This window comes from Trachinotus anak, unplaced genomic scaffold, assembly GCF_046630095.1.
Source record: "Trachinotus anak isolate AG129_WGS33_773 ecotype Australia unplaced genomic scaffold, CSIRO_AGI_Tana_v1 ptg000016l, whole genome shotgun sequence".
Lineage (NCBI taxonomy): Eukaryota > Metazoa > Chordata > Actinopteri > Carangiformes > Carangidae > Trachinotus > Trachinotus anak.
The window spans coordinates 17,605,719-17,631,143 of NW_027273867.1; the positions used below are offsets into that span (position 1 = coordinate 17,605,719).

The following is a 25,425-nucleotide window of genomic DNA, read 5'->3' on the forward strand; positions in this document are numbered from 1 at the left end:
AAACTGTTGAGAACATTTCCTATTTTTAAAGAGGTCAGAGTCATATTCTGGCCCCTGTCAAATGTGTTTGTTTTCTCATTACTCAACTTCAGAGATCTTTTTTTTCTCTGTAATGATTCTGCCTCCTAGGAAAGCATGAAAATAGAACAGAGGAGAATTGCCTTTTTATCATCTTAAGAGATCGTTATTTTTTGTACCTGCAAATCACATCTATATTTAGAGTTACGCTATTGCCAGATACTTTAATGTGGCAGGAGTTCAAAATCTATTTCCTCGTGTTCTGTCTCACTTTCTGCAGTATTTTCAGTTTGTTAGTTATCTTACTTTTGAACCTTTCATTCTGTTCTGGTTTTAGATTTCGCTGTCAGACAACCTGCCAATTTGAAGTAAATTGTTCACCTGTCCTGAACCTGATTATTGAAAGATTTAACAATATATTTGACCATTATAATGTCCTTATCAGTGAATGACTGAGGATCACAATCTTCATGTAATATAGATGTGTTTTATTAGAAATAAGTCACATTCATTTTGTGCTGTGAAAACTGTACATTTACAGAAGGTAGAACAGAACATAAAAAACAAAGTAGTGACAAGAGGATACAAGTAACTCGAGGTATGAGTTGGGCTGTGGGCGGGACAGAGGAACTCAAAGGGACAGGGGAATTGGCTGGTAGTACATACTGTTGAGTTACTGACAAGGTTATCAAAAACACACTGTTACAGAAGACATGAGGTTCAATTACCCATCGCTACACAGCGGAGAGTAATAACAAATATCCTGAAGCACAGTTTAGAGATATTCACAGGCTATCATTCATTCTATATAATGTTTGATTTATAGAAGTACAATTATCTACCTGTCACAGCTCCAAATATGGAGTCTTGTGCTAACAAATCTCTAGCGAATAAATTCCTTGAATTACTAATACAATATTCTCATAAAGCATCTATATGCTCTGTAAATATGAGGAAGATGGTACAAAAGTTTTGAAACATTGGTAAGAAAAATCTCTGCCTAAATCATAATATCAGTCTTGCTTGAGCATCAAGCACCCATCATATTGCACTATTTCACACTGATGGCTGAAAACACAAATGTGTTGAAGTCTCGAGGACCTGACGCTGCACTGGAAGTCACATCAGCGCCAGGAGCCTCTGCTCGGTCCAAGAGTCCTGCAAGGCTGAGAAACAAAAGGGCGATGATGAAAGGTCTCACTGACCCCTTGAATCCATATGTGCGACATGGAAGAGCCTGCATCTTGTGCCAGCTGAGAGGGTGGGGGGTTAGAGTAACCCCTCCCTTTAACATTTTACCCAGCGTTCCCCAGAGTGCACTGCTCTTCCTGTGTGAGAGTCTGTGTTCATCCTGGTGCTGGTGTTTTGGTATCGAAGCAGAATGCTGGAGAAACCAGGACATGTTGGGTAACTAACCACCACCTCCATCACCACTCAGTATGTTTGTCCCGATGCAGTCCATATGGGCTCAGAACACATTACAGATGCACTGAATCCTTTTTTTTTTTTTTTTTTTTAGCCAAATGTTGTACGTCTCAGTACAAAAACAATAAAACTTGTGCCTGACAGTCATGAGGGGAATGAAAAATCAAAGGATAGGCTATAAACTCAATAATGACTGTAACAATAATAATCATAATACTGACAATAATCATTGGAATAATAATAACCATGGTGGTAACAACTGTGAGAAGCACTATAAGCATGATTAAGCCTGTTCTCCAGTAGAGGAGTTATTTTCTCAGTACAGAGTCTCATGTGTAGTTCTGTTGAAGCAGTTCCAGGTATGAAGCAGTACAAATAAACACACAAACTGAGAAAACTAAAATAAAATAACCCACGGCACAAAACCAAAATGTGTTTGCCCATCTAGCAAAGTGCAGAGTGTGGGACTCCAAACATGGAACTGGTCCCTTATGCTCTCGTGCCTTGTCCTATTTTGGAAGGTAACCTGGCTGGTAGAGAAGCAGCCAAGAGTTCCGGTTGTTCCTCCCGAGAAGCAGGGAGGACACACCGTTTTAATATTATTAAATTTTTCTCCAAAGTTGAGTTGAAGGAAAAAAGAAGCACAGACATGTCGACCACATCTTCTGAACCCAGGCTGAAGGGCTCAGGAAACTCCCGAGTGAAGCATAAATGGAACCACAGCCAGTCCTGGTCCATGGAAACCACTGATCGCTCCACTAACCCTATGCCCTTCGCAGCACTCTGACACGAGATGCTTTAAGTCCACACAGAGAAGCTACATTAAACATCTCATCACCACCACCTCCTCTCTTCCATCCCTCCTCCTCTCCCTTCCCTTCTGCTCTGGCTGAGGGGTTGAAGACATTGATTCTGGGACCTACTTTCTCACTTTCGCTCTTTCTTGGTTTCCTCTACTCTATCCATACAGGATCTCATTCCAAAACCAAAGAGGTATCTGAGGTGAAATCAGGTGGCTTCGCTAGCCAACCGCCTCCCCCTCAGACCTCTGTCTGCAGGTCAATGATGTCCTGCCCCACAAGAGGGATGGTGGTGCTGGTTTTCTCCCAGTCCACAGAGTGCAGCTCCAGAGGTGAGGCAGCTAGGGGCTCCAGGTCTTTGCGCACCCATGCAGGGGGCGACTGCGGTATTCCCCGGACTCCCTCCCATGGCCTCTCCATTGGAGCCTGCTGTTTGTCCTGTTGAAGCACAAAGAGGAGCCACATTAGCACTCGGTGTCACTCATTAGCTCTGAGCAACTCCTGATTTAATCAAAATGAAATGGGTCTCATTACATCAAATGTGATTTTCTAATAATGAAAGTCGTATTGTAATTTGGAGAAATTATTCCTCCTCGAGGCAAGTGTAATATCTGATGGTGTGTCTCATCTATAGGCAGTAAATTTGAGATTTGTGTGAGGTCGTATATAAACACTCACGCTGTGGTTCGTTTTGTCACTTCCTCCTGAAGACACACTCCATCTCACAGACTGTAAGAAGGAAGGAGGGAAGGAAGAAAATACATCCTTATTCAAATGACCTCAAGGTAGTGACAACCATAGTTCAATACACAAATCACTGGTTGTTTTATAAGGTCATTTTTACATCAAAGAATATTTTCTTTAACAGTAGAATTGCCTCTGTTGTATTTCTCTTTTTTTATGATTTGTCCATATTGCTTTGCATTTCCTGGAAATTAATGTCTATGGAAATGGAAGATGAGCATATTATCGTGATGTTACCTTGCTGTCAGAGGCAGGTGACTCTCTGTCTTTCTCAGCATGATGTAGCTTCCTGTTTAGGTCCTGGAACATGTTCTGGTGGCGTTTCTTTGTGTGCATAATTTTCTACAGGAAGCAAAGACAAAAATAATTTACTCTCAAAATTTATGGACTCAGTCATGCATTTCATATATTTTACATGTCATTTATAATCATTAGAGCCGAGAGCATCCAAACAATATTTACCTCAAAGTCCAACTCAGCATAACGGGATTTCTGTCTCTGCAAAGAAAAGACAGACAAAGAAAGTTGGTTTAGTTTCAGATAAATATTTGAAATATTGCACAAGAATTCACAAGGAAACTATTTTGCAAGAGGTCACACTGGTCCATCTATCTTACCTCCAAGGAACTCATGGACAGTGTGGAGATGGTCTCACTCTTGGACATCATGGAGTTCATGGACTCGAAGGTGTTCTCCAGGCTGCTGTGGGTGATGTGAGACTCACTGGACATATTGTGGATGTTCTGGATGGGCGAGTCTCTCTCCGAATACGACACGCTGACCTGGTCGGGAGGGATGGACTTCATCCCGAAGGCAGCCTGGGGCTCGGCAAAAGGTCCGCCGAGGTGCATCAGTCTGGCCTGCGGCAGCTGCTCCACGCTGATGTTGTATTTTGTCGGGTCATCTTTGGGCTTGGCCCTCAGGGTGGAGGTGGTATTGGGCATGAGGACGTAGCCGCTGCCATCAGAGATGCTGCCCTCAGCCTGAGCCCGAGCAAGATCGGCATCCAGCTGCTTGAAGAGCTCCCCCTCGCAGACGTACACGGGTTTCCCGCAGGATGGGTCGACTCCTCCTGCCAGCCGGCTCTTCTCTCTCTTCAGGGTGAGGGTGTGGCTGGAATATTCGGGAACCGCCTGCATGTGGCTCTTACTGGGGTTGGATGGCAGGGTGTGGAAGTTGGAGCCCATGGGAAGAGGCAGCTGAGGAGGAGGCATCTTCTCTTCAGAGGAGCTCTTCATTCCTTGTGGGAAATATAGTAAGAGAGTTAAAGAATAATAAAGAACCATGCCACGTCCAAATTATTGGTTCAATAAACACACTCTCTTTTTATGCATGATCAGATGTTTTAAGTGCAAGGCTCACAGAAATTGAAGTGCAAATGGAAAAATGGTTAAGGGCAAGAAAAAGTTGATGTAAAAGGGGCTTACCTTGTCTGCTCGAGTCTCCATCCTTTTCGTTATCAGACTGCTGATAAAAGAATAAAAGATGTTCTATCAGTGCTTAATGTATGCACATATCAATTTAGGGGCAAAATGCAGGAGGCACTCAAGACATTAAAAAGGCAATAAGCCAAGAAATTTACCATAAGCTGGGTGTGGCCATTGTGAAGGGAACTGCCAGAGTCTCCATTCCCATCGTCCTTGCGGTCAACTACTCTGCACTTTACAGCTTCTTGAACCTAATTGGAAGAAGGGGGGAAAATAAGAAGTTCAGAACAAAGCTCGTGTAACCTCATAAAGGCAACCAACTAAAGAAACAACTTTCCTTTTTGTTCTAATTCCCATTACTTTATCTCATCGGAATGCTTTTCTTACCTCTCTACGCAGGATGCAGTGAACCATGACAATGATGAAACCCTCCAGAGAGTCGAACACTGCAAAGAGGATCTGGAAGAGGGCAGAGCGGCGGTCGGTGATGGCCAGGACAGCAGACATCCAGGTGAGGGCCAAGAGAGGCAAAACCACACAGGAGCTCCACAGCGATGCGCTGCAAGGTGAGAAACCACAGATTAGGCACAACCGGCCAATAAAGGCTGCGCTGGTCTGTTTCTCTACTGGCAGAGATCTGTTCTCTCCTCTTGTTTGATTGTGAGCCTTGATATCAAAGCACATCATCAATATACCTGTAATGGGACTGATGAGGGCGATAAGCGCAATATTCTGGCGTACAGAGAAGATCAATAAGACCTACCCAGCCCTCTCCTTCAGCTTCACGTCGGTGATGCCGTCCTTGGATACCAGCTTGTTGAAGACCAGAATACCAATGACCATATTCACCTGTTTGGAAGAAAAAAACAAAAACATGGATGAGACAATGTCATAATGGGTAATGCGTTTTCGTGATGAACTGGGAAGTCGAGGTCAGAATACACACCAAAACCACAGCTGCAGCAGGGCCAACAAAGGAGTAGAGGAGTCCGCCCTCAAGAGACAGCCAGCAGCTAGAAAAACAAAGGAGGGTGAATATTAATGCTGGAGCTAAGGGAAGAATTTTTCAGTATAAATGCAGAGAAAAGAGAAGGAGCTCAAGTGGCAGGTTGAGACTAGACTTACTAGTTGACAGTGCCGTATCCCTTAGCCTTTGTGAACCCCACTGACACAGCCACGACCAGTGCAGGAAGGCCTGTAAGACAAAAAAAAAAAGTTAGAGCTTAAATTTGCTTTGCAAAGCTATTGAGAAAAGTGATGTGGCAGAGGAAAAAAAGAAAAAAAAGAAGAAGCTAAAGGCAGGTGCTCTTACCCCAGCCTAAGCATAAGAAACGCTTGCGGATGATGCGGTTGCGCAGACGACCAGTGACAGCCATGTAGGACTGCCAAGCTTCTGTCAGCACCCAGCAGAAAGAGGAGAGGAAAAAGAAGTGCAGGAAAGCAGCTACGAGAGTGCACACCACCTGAGGGAGCCCAGGAGGAAGGAGAAATAAGGAGAGAGGAAAGATGAGAAATCTGTGTCAGTGGCACTGCTACTTCCAAAGTCCCCAAAGCAGTGAGTTTCAGAGAGGTTTAAAGGAGAGGTTAGGATCTGCTAGAAGAGGGCCTTACCTTGTTGCGAGCCTGAGTTTGTCCGACAAGAATGAGGGCATTGGAGCATATAATGGAGAGGCAGAAGTTGATGAGGATAACGGAGCGCTCGGAGCGGATGTACCTGGAGTTTGGAAAAGGGAGAAGAAAAGAATGAGTTCAGGGGAGGAGTAGGTAGCGGGGGGGGGGGTGAAACCAGAGTACATCATGTATAGTCAGAGGATGACATGACTAGACTTTGCTTGTAGGGTTACTTACTTCCACACGGAGACGTAGATGATGATGAGGAGCAGCAGGGTGAGAGAGGAGACCCCACAGCCAACGATGAGAGTCACGGACGGGAGCAGTGCCTTGTCCATGATCTACGGAGAGGAGACAAGACCAAACATGCCTCTTAGAGCTGATTACAAACACACATACACATTCATGCAGAGGGGAATGCAGCACGGAGAGCCACACGCATGCACGCACTAGCGAAGCCTCTGGGTGTGCGCTATCTGGAATAGCAGACAGCTCCCTGTAGGCAAACAGTTGAATGGCACAATCAGGCCACGGCTGAGGCAAGGTGACCCCAAGGTGAACGCGTCAGAAAGATGGAGCGGCAAACTAAACAAATGGTCAGGGTCGCTGCGTCTCTCCATTGAGCTTTTGAGTCAGCAGATGAGGCGAGGAGGATACTGCGCATATATCTCTATCCACTAAGCAAGGAGGGGGGTTGTTCAAGTCCCAGGGGCAGTTCAGGGGAGCTGGGGGCTGGGGTGGGGGGGTGGTTGCTGTATTCAGTCATTAGTCTGAGCCGCTAAAACAACCTTCTTATCATTGACAGACATCCTGAGCTCATCTTTTCTTCTCCCCTTTAGCATTTTCTCACTACGTTGGCGTTGTGTGTTGTGCCAGCTCGCAGCTCCTTTCTCAGCCCTGCAGGAGTGAACAGGTGGAACATTATCACCTGTGCATTAATCTGCCACCACCTGCCCTCCTGATCTCTGACAGCAGCTTAGCGCCTGCCACTGCCAGCGGCGGTGACCGTCCCATGTTTCAAACAGCCCTGGCACCGAACCTCTGGTGGAGGAAACAGAGAAGGGATTGTCTTTTGCCTGTCCTCCCTGCTGCTCATTCACCTGGAGGGCCGACGGGTCACTGCCGCACACACAAATCTTGGCTCCTTGAGACTTCACAAAGCCTTCGCTGCCTGGATAACACTCCTTCAAACCCCGAGCAGCTAATTGTGTGGTTTTACTGCGTTGATAATCTTTGTCTGTCTCACACCTGCTCGAGTGGCTTTAATAAGGTTTTGAGTTAATCTAACACCTCTGATGAAGTTGTCATCACCACAAAGCGTGTGAGGTGGATTACAGCTGTTTGGGGTGTAGATGAAGAAAACCTCATTGGCAAATGGTGCGATTATATTTTTGATAATGTGTTGAGAGGGAAACGGGCGAGAAAGGGCTAAGTGGCTCCAAAAGGTGAGTGAGAGAATGGCCTGAAACATAATAAATCTGAAGGTATCAAATTAGCGCAGATAGAGGGGAAGGACAGACACTGCTTTGGCCTTCATTTGATTTATGATGGCCATAAATTCTTGTATTGCAAGCGGATGTGAAGCATGGCTTCGAATACTTCTCCCTTTGTTGATAGCGTCTCGGAATTTAAATGGTACAACATTGAGCCTTGAAGGATTGTTCCTCTTCATCTCAATATATGCCCCACATAGACTCGACTGATATCAAAGCACAGCTGGTGAAGGCCGGCCTATGGCAGCCAAAGACTAATTTAGTGTGGCAAATTTGTTTCAAAATCTAGCCAACTACATCAGAAGCGCCTCGAAACAGATGGCAGATAGCAGAGCGGTGAGCTGTCTTTTTGCTTCAGCCTTTACCGTATCTGGGGGAAGAAAAAAAATCAGGCGGGTGATACAGTATGTCCTGTTCCCTCTCTTCCCGGTCTCTCTATCTGGGTTGATGCTTGCACTGTGGGTCTCTGAGTGAAATCCAGACAGCCAGTTTGACCTAAATATGAAGCATGTCTTCTGCCTGTCCTTGACTGAGTCACATGCTCTAATTTTGAAGTAGGTAAAGGAAGAAAAATGTGCAGAGAAACCCATTAACTGTTCACAATCAATTTTTTTTTTTTTTTTTTAAATGGTTACCTAGTGGTCAAGGGCATTTGCTGCACTAACTATGTGGGTTACTCCCCCTGGACCATCATGTTGAACCCAGAGCATGTTGAATGAGAGCTAACACGCTGCAGTATCTGGCTGTTTTCCCACATTTCTTCACTCCATTCACTCTGCATCTCGCTTCTCGCTGGTGTTCCTCATATGGCTCACAGGAAGATGTTATTGAAAATGTCCACAGCACACATCAAAGGATGGATGGAGATGCGGGTGGAGGCGGGAGGAGGGGGACCATCAATGCATGACCAGACGTCTGTCTCTCATTGGTCCGCCTCTCTGGCATTTTCAGACTCGCTGCTGTGGCCGAAGAGGAAGAAGAAGAAGGAGGAGGAGGAGGAGGAAGGGATAAGGAGGAGGGGGTGGATGTAATCGAGAATTCAAAGATATTGGCAGACCGAATGATTGGCGCAGCTGCCTTTTTACTGTCGCGGGAGGTTGAAACGAGGGGGTATGTGCAGCCTATAACAAATATGGGAGGCACTGCTCAGACTGGCAACAGCGAGACAAATCAAATCTAGGATGTAAACAACAGGTTGGAGAGAGAGAGAGAGAAGAAGACGAGACTGAATTGGTTCAGCAGCAGAAAAACACTGCAGTCCACATTCTTAATCTGTTTTGCCACAGACTGCACACTACATAAAAAGGAGGAAATGAGCAAAATGTGCACTTAAAATATACATTTCCTGGAGCTGATAGACATCTGTTGATTGTGGGATTTTTTTTGTGTGTGTGTGCAGCAGCAGCAGCAGCAGCAGCAGCAGCAGCAGTCAGATGCACAGTAGAGACGGACAGACAATTTCCTCTGTCCTGGGGGGCTGTTCAGAAAAGAGAGGAGGGAGGTGGGAGCTGTGTGTGTGTGTGTTTTCCCTCAGCATCTCAGTTAGGGCTATCAAAAAAAAAAAAAAAAAAAAAAAGAAAAATCACACAGGCCGAGTTTGCCTGCAGAAGCCGTTACCAAGGCAACTGGAGAGGGAACAGGCAGCTTTAGAGGCAACACAGTCCACAGGGGGAAAATTACACATTGTCTTTGCGCATGAAATACAACAATGCGTAATGTCAGCTTTCGGTAATCCAAAGCATCCGGTGCGAACAAGTCCACCCTGCGCTAACTCTGTACGCTGAGGATAAACACGCTTCATTCAAATCCTGCATAATTGGAAATTAATTCCTGCACAATGATCGGAAAGTCATTTTGAGTGACTGGGCTAATAATTATAATAACAGTAATAATAATAATAATATGGGATCAATGCTTCTTAATCGTCATGCAAGAACCTACATAAGCTATCCCCCGTTGCTGCAATAGGATATAATATTTATTTTGTCAATTATGCAGGTGACCGCAAGCAAATATGCATCAATTTGACGCGCTCGGACACAATCGACATGCCAGTATGCAAATCATAACGATTTCATTTCCGAGCCTAAATGCAATTCCTGCATATCAACACGTTGCTCGGTTATTTCCACTCAATAATAAAAAATAAAAAAAAAGAAAGGAAGAAAGAAAGGAAGAAAGCAGGTTGCGATTCTCCGATCAGCGGCACCTGGACGCAGACAAAGAGGCTGAAGCACCAGCAAACCGCTCGAAAACAACAAGTACTACACATCCACACTGCACCGCATTCACACACACACACTACACCAAACATTTAAGATGTACGGTGGCACAAAAAAAAAAAAAAAACAGAGAGACACAAGCTCACATTTGTGAAGAGACAGAAGACTTACCGAGTCGAAGTTGATGCGCGCTAAAATGGCGAAGGTGGAGGGGCTGTCACACACGCATTTGGTTCTGAATGAATGAACGGGGACCGATCTGCAGCTCCGAGCAGACCAAGACCCAAGCAGAGAGGAACTGCACAAGGAAGGAGAGGGAAAGGCAACGAGGGTTAGGAGAGGAGAGATCTGACTAATCTCTCATGTGAATGTCACATAATGGATTTTTTTTTTTTTTTTTTTTTACCCCCATATTTAGAAAAATTCTGCTTATGATTTGAGGTTTATCTGATTTGAATTTGAAATAGCCCCCAGTGCATAAAAAGTCATAGTTTTTACATTTTGCATAACATTCAAACACTGCTATATTAGTTCAGTGATCCAGTGTGAGAGCAATACATATTATTTTAAATAACCTGAGGTGTTCACAGTTGCATCTCTTTGATGACTGCTTTCACATTTATGAGATTAATAACCATCTGTGCCATGATGATTGGCCTTCATACATCTCGTTATTAGCATTATCTGTATCATTTCTTGTTATAGTAATGTTTCCTCATGTTGACAAGAGATTATCAGCAACACTTGGCCAGTGCACTGGAGACAAAGAACAATGTGTTCTCTTTTGAAGGATGTGAGAACCACCTGGATTATGATTTCTTTTTCTCTGTTGTGAGGAAATCTACACTGTACTTTATTACTGACTTAATATATATGCAGTATTTGTTCCTATTAAACTATCTTGCTAAGTGCTAAGTCTGATCAGACAGGAAAATAAATAAATAACAGTACAAAGTAAAATCAATAAGTGCTTCTTTCATTATGAGGCCATCTTTCAAATGAGATGCACTTAAACAATTGAGTTCAAATCAACTTCGACCAATCACTGAACCGACAGTATATTATTTCAGAACTTGTTCTGAGATGTAGCAGAAAAAAAATCTGAGATCAAGATCTGCCTTTTGTGTGTTGGCAGCACAAGCAGCAGATGCCAGAGAGCACAGAGGAGGTTAAGGCAGTGAGCAGCACCTTCAGGCTCTGACTGGCTGGTGAACACAAAGGGGCATCATAGCCTGGTACAAAGTGTCATGGGTGGACGGCCATTATTCATCCTTATTGCATCCAAGTTGGCTTGGCTGCACAGTTAAATGTGTGCAATGTTCAGGTTATCATTTCATACAGACAGGTTAAATGTTGTGTGATGCAAAGCAAGCCTTAAAGAAAAAAAAAAAAAGCATGCATGGTCCTGTTTCCTATCTTTTGTTTTCATCTCACAAAAAGCTGCAGATCGTTATATCTGTATCCTTCTGGTTACAGTTGAGTGGCAGAGGAGATAATTGACTACTTCCTGTGATCAGAATGCTCTCAAACATATGCAGCTCTGCAATCAAGCATTGACCCCAAACCCTGCCCTCAGCCAGAGCTTCCTCCTCTGCCATTTCCACTGCCTCTATCCTGCCATTAATCACATCCGCTGTCAAAAATGAATCTAATTTGACTAGAGGCACATTGCCCTCCCTCCGAAAGTATATGAGTTAATTACATTTTCTCATTCGATTCATTTTTGCTTTTGCTTATCCTTTGACTCTGGTTGTAATGGTTTATGTGAAAAGGTGTGTGTGTCAGTGAGTGTCTGTGTGCATGTGCAGGGGGAGGGTGGTCTGGGTGTGGGTGCATTTTCATCCTCCACAAGTGTACAAATCTATCTAAATGCAAATGGTGCACCTGTGTGTTCTTCAGCAGGGCAGAGTGTGGCCTGGGGCTGATTGATCCAGGCCAGGCCACCAGGAGATTCTTTCATAAGTCATTCAAATGCACGTAAGCATCTTTAAAAACTCCCAAGCGCCACAGCCATTAACCGTGGCAGTGACATGTGAACATGACTGAGAGGGGAGGAAGGGTGAGCCGCCATTGTCTTCACATTGAAGCTCTGCGGTGTGACTCTATGGGGACTGCTGCCTGTGCAGGATGTTCTAAGCAATGCAGGAGACCATTAGATCGCAGTGAAGTGTCACTCAGCTAGAACCACTGCGGGTCACTGGCGTTGTCATTCCTTAAATCTGTGTGCCATGCAGTAAAGTATGTCAGACAGCTGAGTGAAGCCTGATGCTTCTGGCTGGGAGAGATGGGCCAACATGTTGTGGCATCGCTCTGTCCCCCTTGTCAGACATGACTGTAAAAATGGGGGAAGATCTAACAGGGGTTGAATGTTCATATGCAGTGACAGATGCACGGCTGAGGGAACACTAAGCCCCAGATCAGCTGATGAGGCCACCCAGGATAGAGAAAGAGAGATGTGAGCGATGGTTGGACGCACATTAATGAAAGAAAAACAACTGTGGTCAACACTTACGCTTCGCTCTCGTCCCATGAGAGGCACGTCTCGTTCATGGTGCCCTGCAAAAGGAGAGGCAGATGGAGAAGTCAGTGTGAGGAATCTCTGCAGAAAAGGGAAACGTGTAGGTTGGGACACTGTACTACAAACGTGCGAGATGCAACAGCTTGCTGCCAGCCACCTGCCCACATTTCTCGCCATCCCTTCCCCCCCGGTAATACATGTACGAAACTAAAAACAGCTTCTTGTGAGCTGCAGAGGCTAATTACTGCGCATGCATGCATCATCATCATCAACTGACCCTTTGGTTGCGTTGTGATCTTTGCCGGGTTTCAACTGACGACAAGTATATGTAAAAGTCATAGTGTCACTGCAAATGTCAACAAAATGTCAGGCTCTGTGCTCTGTGGTGAGCAAACACCCAGAGGGGGGCTGATTTTTTTTTCTTTTTCTTGTAAGGCTCCATTAGATTGGGTAATCATTGGGGACTTACATTCTGGAGGTGGGGGAACTCAATCTCAACGGGGGATGGCAGGAGAGTGGTTGTGGGGTTGACGATCACTGTCACCACCTTGGAGTTGAGCAGGGTGGTGTTACTGTGGGAAAAGGGGAAATTACACAGTCAGTATGGTGAGAATGAGACATTACAGCAGAATGAATATGCTCAAGGTGATGTGGGCTATCTCTAAGGCCTTATATTAAAAGATGAGATAATAAATGTAGGAGGGAATATAGAAGTAGTGAGTCTTTTAGCATGGAGTGCCATCTTGTGACTACAAAATGTATTTCACGGAAGGCCAGTTTCATACATATAAAAAGCAGAGAAATTGTGTTACCTCTGGAAGGACAGAATAGAAGCGAGGTTTCTGTAGAGGACGATGCCAGTCACAAAAGCATCATTGCCATCTGGAAAAGAATCAAATGCCTGCTTAGACTCCAATTCGTATGACTGAACATCAGTTAATCTACAAAAAAAAAAAAATTCTGTATGTTTGCGCTTACCGGATTGTTTAACAGACAAAGCATCACGGGACACTGAGATCTTCTCCTCGGAGGTCCTAACCCAGTCCAGCATGCCCCTCCAGCCCTTCACAGGGAAGGTGAAGTTGGAGTTTGTGGTTGCTGGGCGCTTGTAGATGCTCAGCACTAAGAAGGACAGAGATTGACAGACAGAGGCTTTGTTAGTGAACAACAACTAGAGGTCATCTATGTCTACTCAGTTTTTTTTTTTCTTTCTACGCTGTGTTGGTTAAAGAATCGTCCCAATGAACTGAAGCAAACGCTGCCAAGGACATTTTTGTTTCATGCGTCATGCGTGTCCGACCAGAGTAGTCATCTCTCACTAAATCCTGTGAGAATGTCACCTTCTCTGAGCCAAAACAGTCACACAAGTCATAAAGTGATTCAGAGTGTGGATCTTACAGTATTTGCCGAATTGATAAGTTTGTGTATGTGTTAATGTGAAATATACTTATGATTAGATGCACAACATCTTGTTTGTTACTTGTGTCATACAAGTAACATGGTATAGGCTTGACACTCTGTCAAAGTGATAACTGATGCATTCTGCTGCTGCTCGCATGGACTCAGATTCACAGGCGAGATTAAGATTGATGCAGTCTCTAGCTGCAGAAAGGACAAATCATCCTGACTAGGCACGAGCAGAGAGCAGCTGGAGGAGGAAATTAAGGCTCACCAAAATTCTCGGTGACTTCATAAATGTCCTGGAAGCCGCTCATTTGCATACCCATCATGTTCACAAAGTCCTCAACAACACGGAGGAACTCCTTAATGCTGACACCCATCTGGATAAAACAAACAGGAAAAAAAAAAAACAGAAGAGAGGAGAGATTTAGGAAGAGTCAGAAAGAGGGAAAGTAGGAGCAAAGGTGCAGGAGCATATTCATCTAGTTTCTTTATATGCAGCTAACACAACTGCTTTCATTGTGCACGTTTCTTGACTGCATGTCCATATCTAGATTTCCTGTTCTCGTGTCAGTCCAGCTTGTACTTATCATTTCAGAGCTCTAAGTATTATAGTTAAAAAAAAAAAAAAAAAAAAATACACCTCTTGCTGCTATGCAACCTCAGAACTTCCTTAAGGCCATATATGGACAGGCTGTTGATTCATTCTCAGGTTTTTTTGTCCTCTCCCACTCGCTCAGAGGAAGGGAGGGCTGCCTGACTTGCGTGTCTCTGACGCAGAACTGCAGTGATGTGGGCGCAAGGTGTGTGCTTGTATGCGATGTGCTGTCCGTGTCCCCTTACAACTGCCATCGGTATGTAAGATGGTGTGTAGAGACTCACAGATTGCTAAGTGGGCGTAGTGATTCTCCTTGATTCTGTCTCTCTTGCTGTCACCTTCGAGTGTTCGCTGTCTCTGTTCACAGTGGCCTTGGTATTTCGCCACCCAGTCAAGTTGTGCACAAATGTGTGTTTATGCTCTGCAGTGGGAGTTTGTTTGTCGAATTTTTTATTTTTTTACAACAGTCTTATCTTTCTTTAGTAATTAGTAGGAACTGTTTCTTCACTCACTTTAGCAGGAACACAGAGAGTGCCAGGAAAATAGGGAGCAATAAGTCAACAGGTGGTCAAACTAGACAAAGTCCTGTTTAGTCTGTTGTAAGAAGAACTCAGTAAAAAGTAAGTAGTGCTAGATGATAAGTCAGACTCTAGACATTTCATTTAATGTTTTTTTTCTTGTAATTGTCTATTCCGGGATATTTTTTAGCTCTTGACGTCATATTCTTATTTCATTCAAATTTGGTGTTTATGTAAAAGGGCATTTGGGAGTGTTAATCAGTACAAGCACACCAGTCATTGATACTTTATCCCCCTTCATTTTCATACTTTTCACTGACACTGACATCTCATACACACCCCAGCAACTCTCTCCCTTGTCCCGCACACTCTCATCTCCTCACAAGAACATTAGCATGACAGACTTATTTTCTCCCCTTCTTATACAAACACCCTCTTATCACGTACCAGCTGTGCCTCTTCCCATTTGTCACGATGTTCCTCCTTCAGTAAGTTGCTGATGGTCTGGACGTAGTTCTGCAGATCATTAAATGGAGGCAGAGGTGTAAGAAGATACCAAATCCATCTTAATTTAGAAACTATTTTTGGTCAGAGAAGCATCAGAGAGAGATATGTAGCACATTGGCGAGAACTGGAAGAATCCTTTCAGTTGCTAACTAACAAGATTTCATCTTACCGCCACATCAGCGTTGCTCAGTCTCAGCCTGGTTCCCTTGTACAGTTCAGTGGTGTTCTTCAGGATTTCCATGATGGCCAAGAGGTCGCCGCTGTACTTGGCCCCTTCGTCAGAGGAGAATCTCAGGCGTGAAATCACCTCAGCGACCCCATCAACACTCTGCCCCATCTGCGCTTTGGAGATGTAGTCCCTTGACTACAGAGGAAGAGTTAAGAGGTTAATCTGAATCTCTGACATTTCGCTACTGTGAAATAAGCCATATGAGAGCACAAGAGATGAGTCATTCAACGTCATAATTAGGCCACTTTTTCAGCGTCTTACCAGCATCTGAATGTTGTCATAGTTCTGAGAGACACACTTGATGTGAGTTGGGCTCTCCCAGGAGGCAAGACCTACAGCGTCCAGAGTGCAGCGGCGCAGAATCAGACCTGTTCATGAAAGAAAGACCTTGTAGTTGGCATAATGGGTATGACAAACAATTTGACATATCAAAGCAAAGCAAAGTAAAAAAACATCACTGTCTTCACTGCTACTGTACCTGAGGCATCAGAAGGGCAAGCGATGGCAGCCATGTCTCCAGCGGGGGTTTTCTTCCACACAACATCTCCAGTGTTCTGCTCAGGGCAGATCTCATGGGGCTCTGAAAGGTTACAAGAATAATCTATGATTTGATGACTAATCTATTAGCTAATTGAGCTGTATTACAGTGAAGCTACCCTTATCCATTGCTATTTATTGGAGTCACTAACCAGGGCATCTCTTCTCATTGCAACGCCTCTGCTCTCCCTTTTCACCGGGGCAAGGTTCTCCACCAAAGAAAGGCCCTTCACAGACTCTCTGTCTCTGCTGACTGCCTCCACCGCAAGTCTTGCTGCAGCTGCCCCATGAGCTCCACGCATGCCAGCGTCCATCAACTAAAGACACAATATTTCACACAATGAACCACTGGGTGGTGACATGTCAAACTTCATATATCTTTTATTTGGGTTTCAGTGTTTCTTGATATAGTTTGATTTTTACCGGGACATTCTTTCAGGAAGCAATTGGCTGTCTCTTTCCAGCTGCCGTGGCACTCAGAGCCGCCGTAGGATGGTCCGTTGCACTCCCGCGTTCTCTGCATGGTGCCGTTAGAGCAAGAGGCAGAGCAGGCGCTCCAGGCAGACCACTCATTCCAGTATCCGTCCACTAGAGGGAGGCAGAGGAACGTATACGCAAGAGAGTTACAGCAGGCACAAGGACAAGACAGACCACAGGCATCAGGGCACACTCACTGATGCTATTAACATTTCACATGACCTACTTTAGCTGAGTTTAAGTGCAACAGAGAGTTGGAGCTCGAGTAACTGTCCTTCAAGCATGACTATATGTGCCTGAACTGACATCAAGTTCATCTCATTATGGACATTATGAACTTTATTTAGTGTGCTTGACTTAGCTGAGAAAACAATTTTCTAATTAAAAAAAAAGAAAAAAAAAAATATCAGTCATGATGACCAAGTCTTAGTGTCTTAGTGTCTTTTCTAAAACTCTATTTTGGGCAGTTTTAAGGGACAGACACATAAATGTCAAGGATTGTTGCTGTGTAAAACAGATGAAAAAAAAATCAAAACACATTATTTTTTATAATCATCTCTCAATAACGACTTTGGCAAACAGCCCGACCTGTGTGTCAGACACTGGCAGTTATTAAGCTGTGGTGCATTGAGACATCTGCTGATGGTAACATGTGACTCCAACAAAAGGAGTCACTTTTTAACTAAAGGCTCACATGTGATAATGATAACCACCAAAACCTGGTGTGAAAAAAAAAAGAACATTAACTGTACAATTTGAAGCTGTGACTTCAAAATGAGTTAAATCCTTTCAGCACACGAGTAGGTGGCAAAACAGGAATGAACTAAGCTTCTAATATATGGAGTGACCATGAGCACAGTATGAGTCACTGACAGCTATTATAAAGCTCCTGACTGATGCCCACAGAGACTTTTATTGCGTTGATGCGTCAGATGTCAACCTGCCACTGCAGTTTCTGTTTGTGACAGTGGTGATGCCAATAAGTGGTCTAATTAGCTCTTACATATGAATCAGTTAACAGAGGGACAAATATTACAGCCGGGGACAGTTGTCATGGATTTTTAAGTAAGTAAGTAGATAAGTGGTTCATGGAAGTAATAACTATTTTAATATATTTTCCCTTTACATTATATACTACAAATAATAATTTAAGATCCCTGACTCACCTGGGCAGACAGCAATGTTGCAGAACTTGGTTTGTCTTGAAGGGCCGCGGCAAGGCTCTCCTCCATTCTGGGGCAGCTTGCATGTGCGGGTACGGTCACGATAACCACGACCACATGTGGATGAGCACAGGCTCCAGGGGGTCCACTCATCCCAAGCACCATCCACTACACATGGGTTACAGACAGGTATATTTTGATGAGTTTGTTAAAAAAAAAGACCAAAAAACAAGTGTGACTGGTATTGTGACTCCATTTGAGGTTTCACAGGTTATGGACTACAGGCATGTTTTGTAAACTCTCCACTAGGTGGGGCAGTCCTCCACACAGTCCCTTGATATGTGAAAACTGTTAGGGAACTTTACTTGATATTGAATTGCAGCCTCTTCTTCACAATCCAAAGCTCATTGTATGAAAGCTCAAAAATGCCCCTCTTGCTTGTCTGCTTTTCTTTATCTACTTTTCCTTTGTGACTGGTGCTGTATAAAGGGAAATCATTTAGGGATAATGGTGTGGTCCTAACATTTTCTGGATCACACTCTCTTTTCCTCTAGTCTCCCCCTGTCATGCACACATCAGAGAGGAGGAACCAGGCACTCACCAGGGCAGACGACAGTGTTGTTGCAGGGCCGGTTCTCACGCAGGGGTCCAGTGCACTGGGTGGTGAAGGAGGATGTAGCACAGACCCGGGTACGACTTTGCCAGCCCTCCCCACAGGTGACCGAGCATGCACTCCAGGGGGTCCACTCATCGGTCTTAGCATCTTCAGTGGAGAAAACATAAATTAGATGGTCAGCATACATGAGGCAATAAACACTCAAAAAGTCTGTATATAAATAAATAATCCCCCATTACACCACAGTGTGTAATAATCCATTAACTTCCTATCTCACCTGTTTGGGTTGCAACAACTCCATGGTTGGATTCATCAGCACTGTCTCTCCTCAAACCGACGATGGCCCGCAGACCCTGGCTCCTGTTGCGCTCCTTGCCTGAGAAAATTTGAAAATTGCATGATTACTGCACTGTGTCTGAGCCACCTGCAGCCAAGTGCTCCCAGCTAAATGACTAAATGGCAGGTGGGCTTACCAATGCAGGGCTGAGGGTTGCAAGCCCGCCCCTCTTCAACTGTTCCCTCGCACACACCGTCCTCGGGCTGGCAGGTTCGGCTGCGCACCTGGACTCCGCCACCACATTCCTGGCTGCATACGGACCAGCGGCCCCAACCAGCCCAGCCCTCTGCAAGAAAGTCATGAGAAAAGATACTGAGCAAGGTTGGAAACTGGCACAGCATGAAATTACAGTGATCTAGTTAAAATTAGGTTATGTAAAACTTAATACCTGCACTTTATTTATTAAAAAAAAAAGTGTGCAAAAGCAAGACTGCAAAAACGCTTGCTTTGTAAACTTCATATGTAAGAACAGGAAGTGAGTAATATTTGTTTTATGCGTAGAGAATGAGCAAGGACGATTCTGTGTGAGCAGAGCTGAGCGCTCAAGCTGATAGATGTTTCATTTGAAATGGTGATTGTTCGCTTTCAACCACTCACCGTGTGAACCACAGCAGAGTGGTGTGTAAGGCTGGCAGGCGGGTTGCTATGACAACCAGAAGTGCTGCACTTCGATTTCCGCTGCAAGCTGACTATGAGGTCTTTGTGCTCTTTTCTGACCCCTCCCTCACCCCACCCAACCTAACGCACAAACATCTCTCCTATCCTCTCTCTATCTAACCCTCTCCCCAAACCCCGACTCCTTGCCAGGCGTTAGACCTAACATGCCTACCTAAGACAAAATGAAGAGCTGTGCAGTTCAGGGGGTCCTGTCACTTAGGGCCTTAAGGTGCGCAGGCAAATCTCTAACACCTTTGATTTACTTCTCATTACTCTGTAGTGGCAGAGTGCACATCCTCAACCTCGCCTCACCCCTGCTCTACAGACATTGATCATTACCCTCAGCAGCTCCTAAGACACAAACACTGAGTGATAGCAGGCCTGGAGAAAGCCTGCAGAGCTGTGGGACCTTGGAGAACATGATCTACCCATAAACAGTCTAACAAGGTGGAGGTCATTACAAAACAGCACAACAAACAAATCTTGATTTTTCTTTTGGTATTTGTTTTTCCCTCTTTCACATTTTAAAAAGTTTACTCTGGAGGAAACTCAAACCAAACCTGATGTATTACAAACTTACTGATAATCTCAGCATCGCGTCCATTGTCTCTGGGAACAGGAAGGCATTTCTCAACGTAGACACCGCCCCTGTAGCAGCTTCCTGGTTTCCTCTTTGGGGCCTCCCAGCACTGGCAGGGGGTGTTCATGATGCCACAGGGATAATCATGGGTGCTACTGGACAGGCACTTCTCCAGCCACTGGCACAGCATCTGGCAGGCGGGCATACTTGGGTTCCTCTTCCCCACGACCAGAAACTCAGCCTTGAAATCACTAACACCACCCTCCACAATCTCCAGCCCGTTCCTTGGTGCCACTTTGCGGATCTGCAGAAACTGCTTGCTTGACTCCAGGTAGGTGACAGTGGTTGAAGCGTCGCACAGCCGGACCACCTCGTCGAAGCTCTCCATTCCCAGGTAGGTGCGGGAGGTCTCGATGAAGGAGTCGAACTGGAAGGTCCTGATCTGGCGGGGCACGCAGGAGTCGGTGGGCTTGGTAATTTTCATGTAGACATTGTAGCGGCGAGGATCAGGGTTCTGCAGGGTCCAGGAGCACGGTGTGGAGGGCAGGGTGGTCGTAGAGGAGAATACACCGAAGAAGCGACTCTGTTCCAGGGTGGCACAGGTGGCGGAGGCCGGGCCGGAGGGAGTGCAGGAGGTCAAACTGAAGAAGAGCAGGATGAGGGCCACACAGGGGCCGGTAAGAGCTGACCACGCCATTGGGTCGGCTTAGATAGAGGATGTTGGTGTTCTTGTTTCTGTGGTTGCTGGTTTAACCAGGTTGTTTCTTTGACTTCTTTGTTGCAAGTTACTGCACTTTCAGATCTTCTGACTTATCTTCACAACTCCTCTGGAGAATTGATGGACTTGAACTTTAGTGCTTCAGACAATCTGTCATGTCTGTATCAACGAGGAAGCTGCAGAGAAATAGGAAATGAAAAAGAGGAAAAAAAAAATCTGTCAGTGTGCTCCAACATCTGTATAAAAAAAACGCCACAAAATATAAGAAGTAAGTGGTAAGAGCTTTCTCCAAATGAAAAGCATTTTTTTCACAGTATTCATGATATGCATTTTAATTGGCCCCTCTGTCGAACTGATGTTTATGCATCAGGGATTTGCTTCTTATCAGTATCACAGTGTTTCAGGGCAGATTAAGTGATCTAAAATGCCCAGTTCTTCGGGACATAATTGCTCCGGTACTGCAATTACAGTCCTTCACAGCAGGCTAGTATCTCCAAGCCCTTGCTCTTTCCTCCCACACACCGTACTGAACTGCGAATCATGTGCGTCAGTCTGACGTCCATAGAAGCATTGCCACTGGCAACCACAGACGCTTATTAGTTCCGTTATTTATACAATGCACTCCCCCTATTGAGTGGTAAACAAGAGAAATGGTTAGTCTGTGTCTGTGGCAAAGTGTGATTACAAACCCTACTGTGGCATCTCAAAAACTGCATTACATACCAGAGCATAAAGCAAAATGAAAAATGCTCCTAGAATGACAAATGACAGTCACTCTTGCATATTAAAGCAAATGCATGCATGTAGAGGCAGTTGTGTGCAGATTTGAACTACTAAACCTTACTCTAATTATGAATTCTACATGCATTCTACATGCATTCAAATGTTGCATTGACAATATTGTTAATTTGTCCTCAGTTTATCTTTTCCCATGTTACTTGCTTTATGTAGATTAAACCTGCCTGGAGAAAGAGTCAGCATCAAGGTCTCTGTCATCGGCTGGACTGGCTAAAATGACAGGAGATGCTCCTTGGAGCTCAGATGAGAGGAGGAAACACTGTTGCTCAGCAACATCTTTCACAGGAATTCAGGGCTATTCTTCTGCCCTCTCATATTTTCCTACTTTTTCTTTCCCTTCGTCACTGATGATTGTCAGCAGAACAGACCAAGGACATCATTCTGTTAAACTAAAATGCAAAAGGATAATGTCTGCATAAAGGAAGCAGAAAGTGTTATTTAAGGCTTGCCAGTAAAAGCCTGTATTTGCTCTATGGGACCGAGGGGTTAATCATAAAGTAGGGGCAGTGCAGAGACACAGCAGTACAATTGATGCCTATGCTGACATTCACTTAGAGAAGCACCTGCACTTTTCAGGCAGAGAACTCATAATTACGTTCCTCACATCTCTTTTCACATCTCTCTCTCCCTCCCTCTCTGCCTCCCTCTAACCCTCCCTCTCTCCTCTGTGAGCAACAGCACAGCAAAGACCTCTGCTTTGTGTGGGTGGGCGCTTCTCTCCCGCCTCCCAACAACCGGAAGCTCCATGAATGGGCATCTGATGAGGCACACAGTGAAAAGAAAGAGGTCCAGCTGTCGTTGGAGAACTCTGACTCTGTGTTGCCCTTTTTCTACATAGTCTCTCATTTTTTTCCCACCGACCCTTCTGTCCCTTTCTCTTGCTTGCAAATTTGCTGTCGTCAACAACATATTTGCAAAGCAGGCAGCCTGAAGAGAGGGCAGTTTGTTGTTATGGAGACAGGATTTATTTTTTGCAGATCAGAGTGAAAAACAGTGAGGAGCTGCCAAAAAATTACAATCAGCGACATGCTCTCTATTTATGCCAGCGTGCACAGTTTTGTAGTAGCCTGTGTCATCACAGATACAGAAAGCTTTACACAGCTCTTATGAGATGTTTAAAACCAGGAGAAGCAAGACTCGCTGTAAAGCAATAAGACATGTGCAGACATTTGATGAGATGTGACATTTTCCCTGGCTGCAGATGAATGTCTGCAGATTGAGTAATTTGTATGACAACACTAGAAAGCAATGAACAGATGTGTCAGTGAGGATAAACTGATCACTGTTCATCTGATGATACACCTGGAAGTCTTGTGATTTTCCAGCCAAACTGTAACATCTGAGCTTTTCAGTCTGAATGTTGTTCAAACTTTTTGTCCGTATTGAATGATACATGTTTGCCTTATGTGTGTGTGCGTATGTGTGAATGCAATAGACAGAGAAAGCCAGACTGGCAATCACAATTTCCTGACCTCGTTCTTTTCTTTGCAAGTTGCTCTCTTTTGCTGAAGCAAACTCAAGAAAAGCCATTTTTGTAGCCATTACAAGTCACCTTTCATCCACAAATTGCTCACGCCTTTATTTTTGCTGTAACGGCAGCGAGTACTTGCACACGTGTGCAAGAAACTAGACCACTTGGTGGCTTTGTTGCAAATCCAAGTGACAGCAAATACAACAAACAGCAAAACTAAACAAGCCTCCGCAGATTGCTGACAGGATCTTCAAGGCATCTGGGGACGAAGTTTTAAGACTCTGTGTGTTTGTTCAGATTCAAGCCAGGAATTATTGACAGTCTTGCAGATGGACAATGCTATAACCTGCCAGGCATTTACATGCATTAGTCCTAGGAATCTGTCTAGTGAGTTATATGTTGCAAGAGTCCTTCTTTTCTTCAATAAAAATGAAACAAGCAGAACAAATAAAATGCAGCCTGTTCACTGATTGCTTTGCAAGTTGATTAAAGCAGACTGTATTTTATTCAAACAACTCCAAAGAGATGTCAAACCATTGTAGTTTAAGAGATTACTGCAAAACACTTGGTTGGTTTTGCATCATGTATATTGTAACATCTCCCCCAACCACACCCAAACCTATCTGCAATCTAAACGATACAAGCACCTTAAAAGTTATATTAAAAAAAACTTCTATGGAGAAACCTGTTGCCAGAGAACTTCCTGCTGATGATCTCCCCCGTAGTCTCACCTGTTCCTCTACAGTACTACAGTTATAGTAGGCTACAGAAGAGCCGTGATAGAATTTCAGGGCACATTAAAAAAAAAAAAACCTGTAGGGAAACAGACATTAAGGCAACGATGAGTGACAGAAAGCTGAAATATGAGCAAAAGCCAGTTCAGCAGATGCACGCCGCTCTAACATCAGAGAAACTTGAGAGAGAGAGTTCACAAAGACACATGTGCTGAAACAAACTCAGGAGCTGCGGGACAACATCCACACTCTTCACTCATCCTCGCTGTCTGACTCCGAGTGCCTCCCCGTCCAGCAACACCGAAGAAACACGCATCCACAGGAAAAACACACGTTTCACTGTCAAAGCGGGGGAAAACACGCAGCGTGCCGTCTCTCCTTACCTGGAAGTGCGTTTTCTCTGGAGTCTCGTCAGTGGCTCTCTGTCCTCTCGCCCAGGTGTGTGTGGTCGCCGGGCTCGGGCAGCAGCTGCTGAGGTTATCTCAAAGTCTGACTCGACTCGAAGTCTTCAGATCTGCGCTCTGGCCAAAACTTTCGCAGGGTTTGAAGCCGCGGAAAGGATGCGCCAGGTCCAATCAGGACCCCGGGGGGTCGATCCCAAGTTCCAGTGCAGTCCACTCTCACAAGCAAAGAAATTTTTAAGTGACTCTAACCAAACTCCAAAGAGTTTACTACCAACTTTGTTTAGCTGCTATATCCAGAGAAACTGGTGTATAGCGAAGTGACAAATTGGTTGTATCGGAGCTCCAGCAGACAGTCCGTGGAACCAAACGCCGTGGTCTCGCTTGTCTTTTCTCTCTAAGCTCCAGGATAAATGTTGGTACTTCTACTCCCGGCTTCGGAGTCTTCTTGCTTGTGGTCTTTGCACTGCAAGTGGGTCCAGTCTGAGTGTAGCTTGTGGCCTGTTCGTGGAGGTATATATCCAACCCCGCCCCCCCTCCTCTCCTGCCTCAAGTTGGAGTCAGTGCGTGGATGAAGTGAATGAGACAGCACCAAGACGGGAGGGAGGGAGGGAGGAGTGTGTGCGGGGGAGAAGTGTTCCCGCATGTGTGTGTGTGTGTGTAAGAGAGAGAGAGAGAGAGAGAGAGAGAGAGAGAGAGAGAGAGGGAGCGTGTGTAAGTGTGAGTGTGACTGTGTCAGCAAACGCACGGAGGAGGGAGGGAGCTGGAGACTGAGGAGAGAGGGAGGGATCTGTGCAGGGAGACAGAGACAAACGATTAGGAACACCAAACTACGCAGATATCAACGCAGAACCAAAGGTACCGGAAAGAGGATCAGCGGAATCGATGAGCATGAATGAAAGTGAAGGGATGAACCGTTTTCAATGGGACAGAGGCCGCATCACGGCGAAGTGGCGATGTTGGTCACTCATTATGAAATATCAATCATGATAACTAATTTGTTCATCGATAAGCAGCAGTGGTGTTTTTGTAGACCCAATAGGCTACGTTTCATTAGTTGGGTCGAGCTCTCTCACCGGTTCATTGGGGGCATAAAGGGGTGATATTTGTTTTTTTTTTTTTTTTTTTTAAGGGTTAATTAAAAGGCAATCAAAGTTATTAAACGGTGATGCGGGGTGCTTGGTGAACTCAGGTGTGCAGAAAGCATGATGTGCGCTCACTGTTCCGGTCGCTGTCATAGTGACTGTGCCGCCACAGCCAATTAAAAGTGGAGGTGAGGTGCAGACAGGAGAGGAAACACACACACACACACACACACACAACTCCCTCCCTCCGTCCCCTGCTCTCTTTCTCTGAAAAAACAGCACACTCACATACACAAGCACACACATGCACACAGGAATAGCCCCCCCCCCCTCCTCTGCC

At 44.9% G+C, this 25,425-nt stretch overlaps 1 protein-coding gene across 3 annotated transcripts; it reads right to left on the minus strand.

Annotated features, from left to right (window-relative positions):
• Positions 1–489: 489 nt before the first annotated feature.
• Positions 490–24,558, minus strand: LOC139634172 (adhesion G protein-coupled receptor B1-like). Of its 3 annotated transcripts, none has more exons than XM_071500485.1 (32): positions 23,983–24,558; positions 19,879–20,772; positions 18,778–18,927; positions 18,582–18,680; positions 18,290–18,451; positions 17,692–17,856; positions 16,472–16,636; positions 16,201–16,365; positions 15,990–16,091; positions 15,773–15,879; positions 15,452–15,646; positions 15,223–15,291; positions 13,931–14,039; positions 13,237–13,380; positions 13,071–13,140; positions 12,728–12,830; positions 12,253–12,296; positions 9,912–10,038; positions 6,263–6,366; positions 6,026–6,128; positions 5,727–5,877; positions 5,540–5,609; positions 5,361–5,427; positions 5,178–5,263; positions 4,802–4,973; positions 4,570–4,665; positions 4,415–4,451; positions 3,605–4,227; positions 3,450–3,485; positions 3,225–3,329; positions 2,922–2,972; positions 490–2,681 (listed from the first exon to the last, which is right to left on the minus strand). In XM_071500485.1, exons 2-32 carry the CDS (start codon positions 20,573–20,575, stop codon positions 2,484–2,486), a joined length of 4,572 nt encoding a protein of 1,523 aa, XP_071356586.1. In that variant the 5' UTR covers positions 20,576–20,772; positions 23,983–24,558; the 3' UTR covers positions 490–2,483. The 3 variants fall into 3 exon arrangements, with proteins under 3 accessions (XP_071356586.1, XP_071356585.1, XP_071356587.1); XM_071500484.1 differs by having other exon boundaries at positions 4,415–4,454; positions 23,983–24,557; XM_071500486.1 differs by lacking the exon at positions 2,922–2,972 and having other exon boundaries at positions 4,415–4,454.
• Positions 24,559–25,425: the final 867 nt, after the last annotated feature.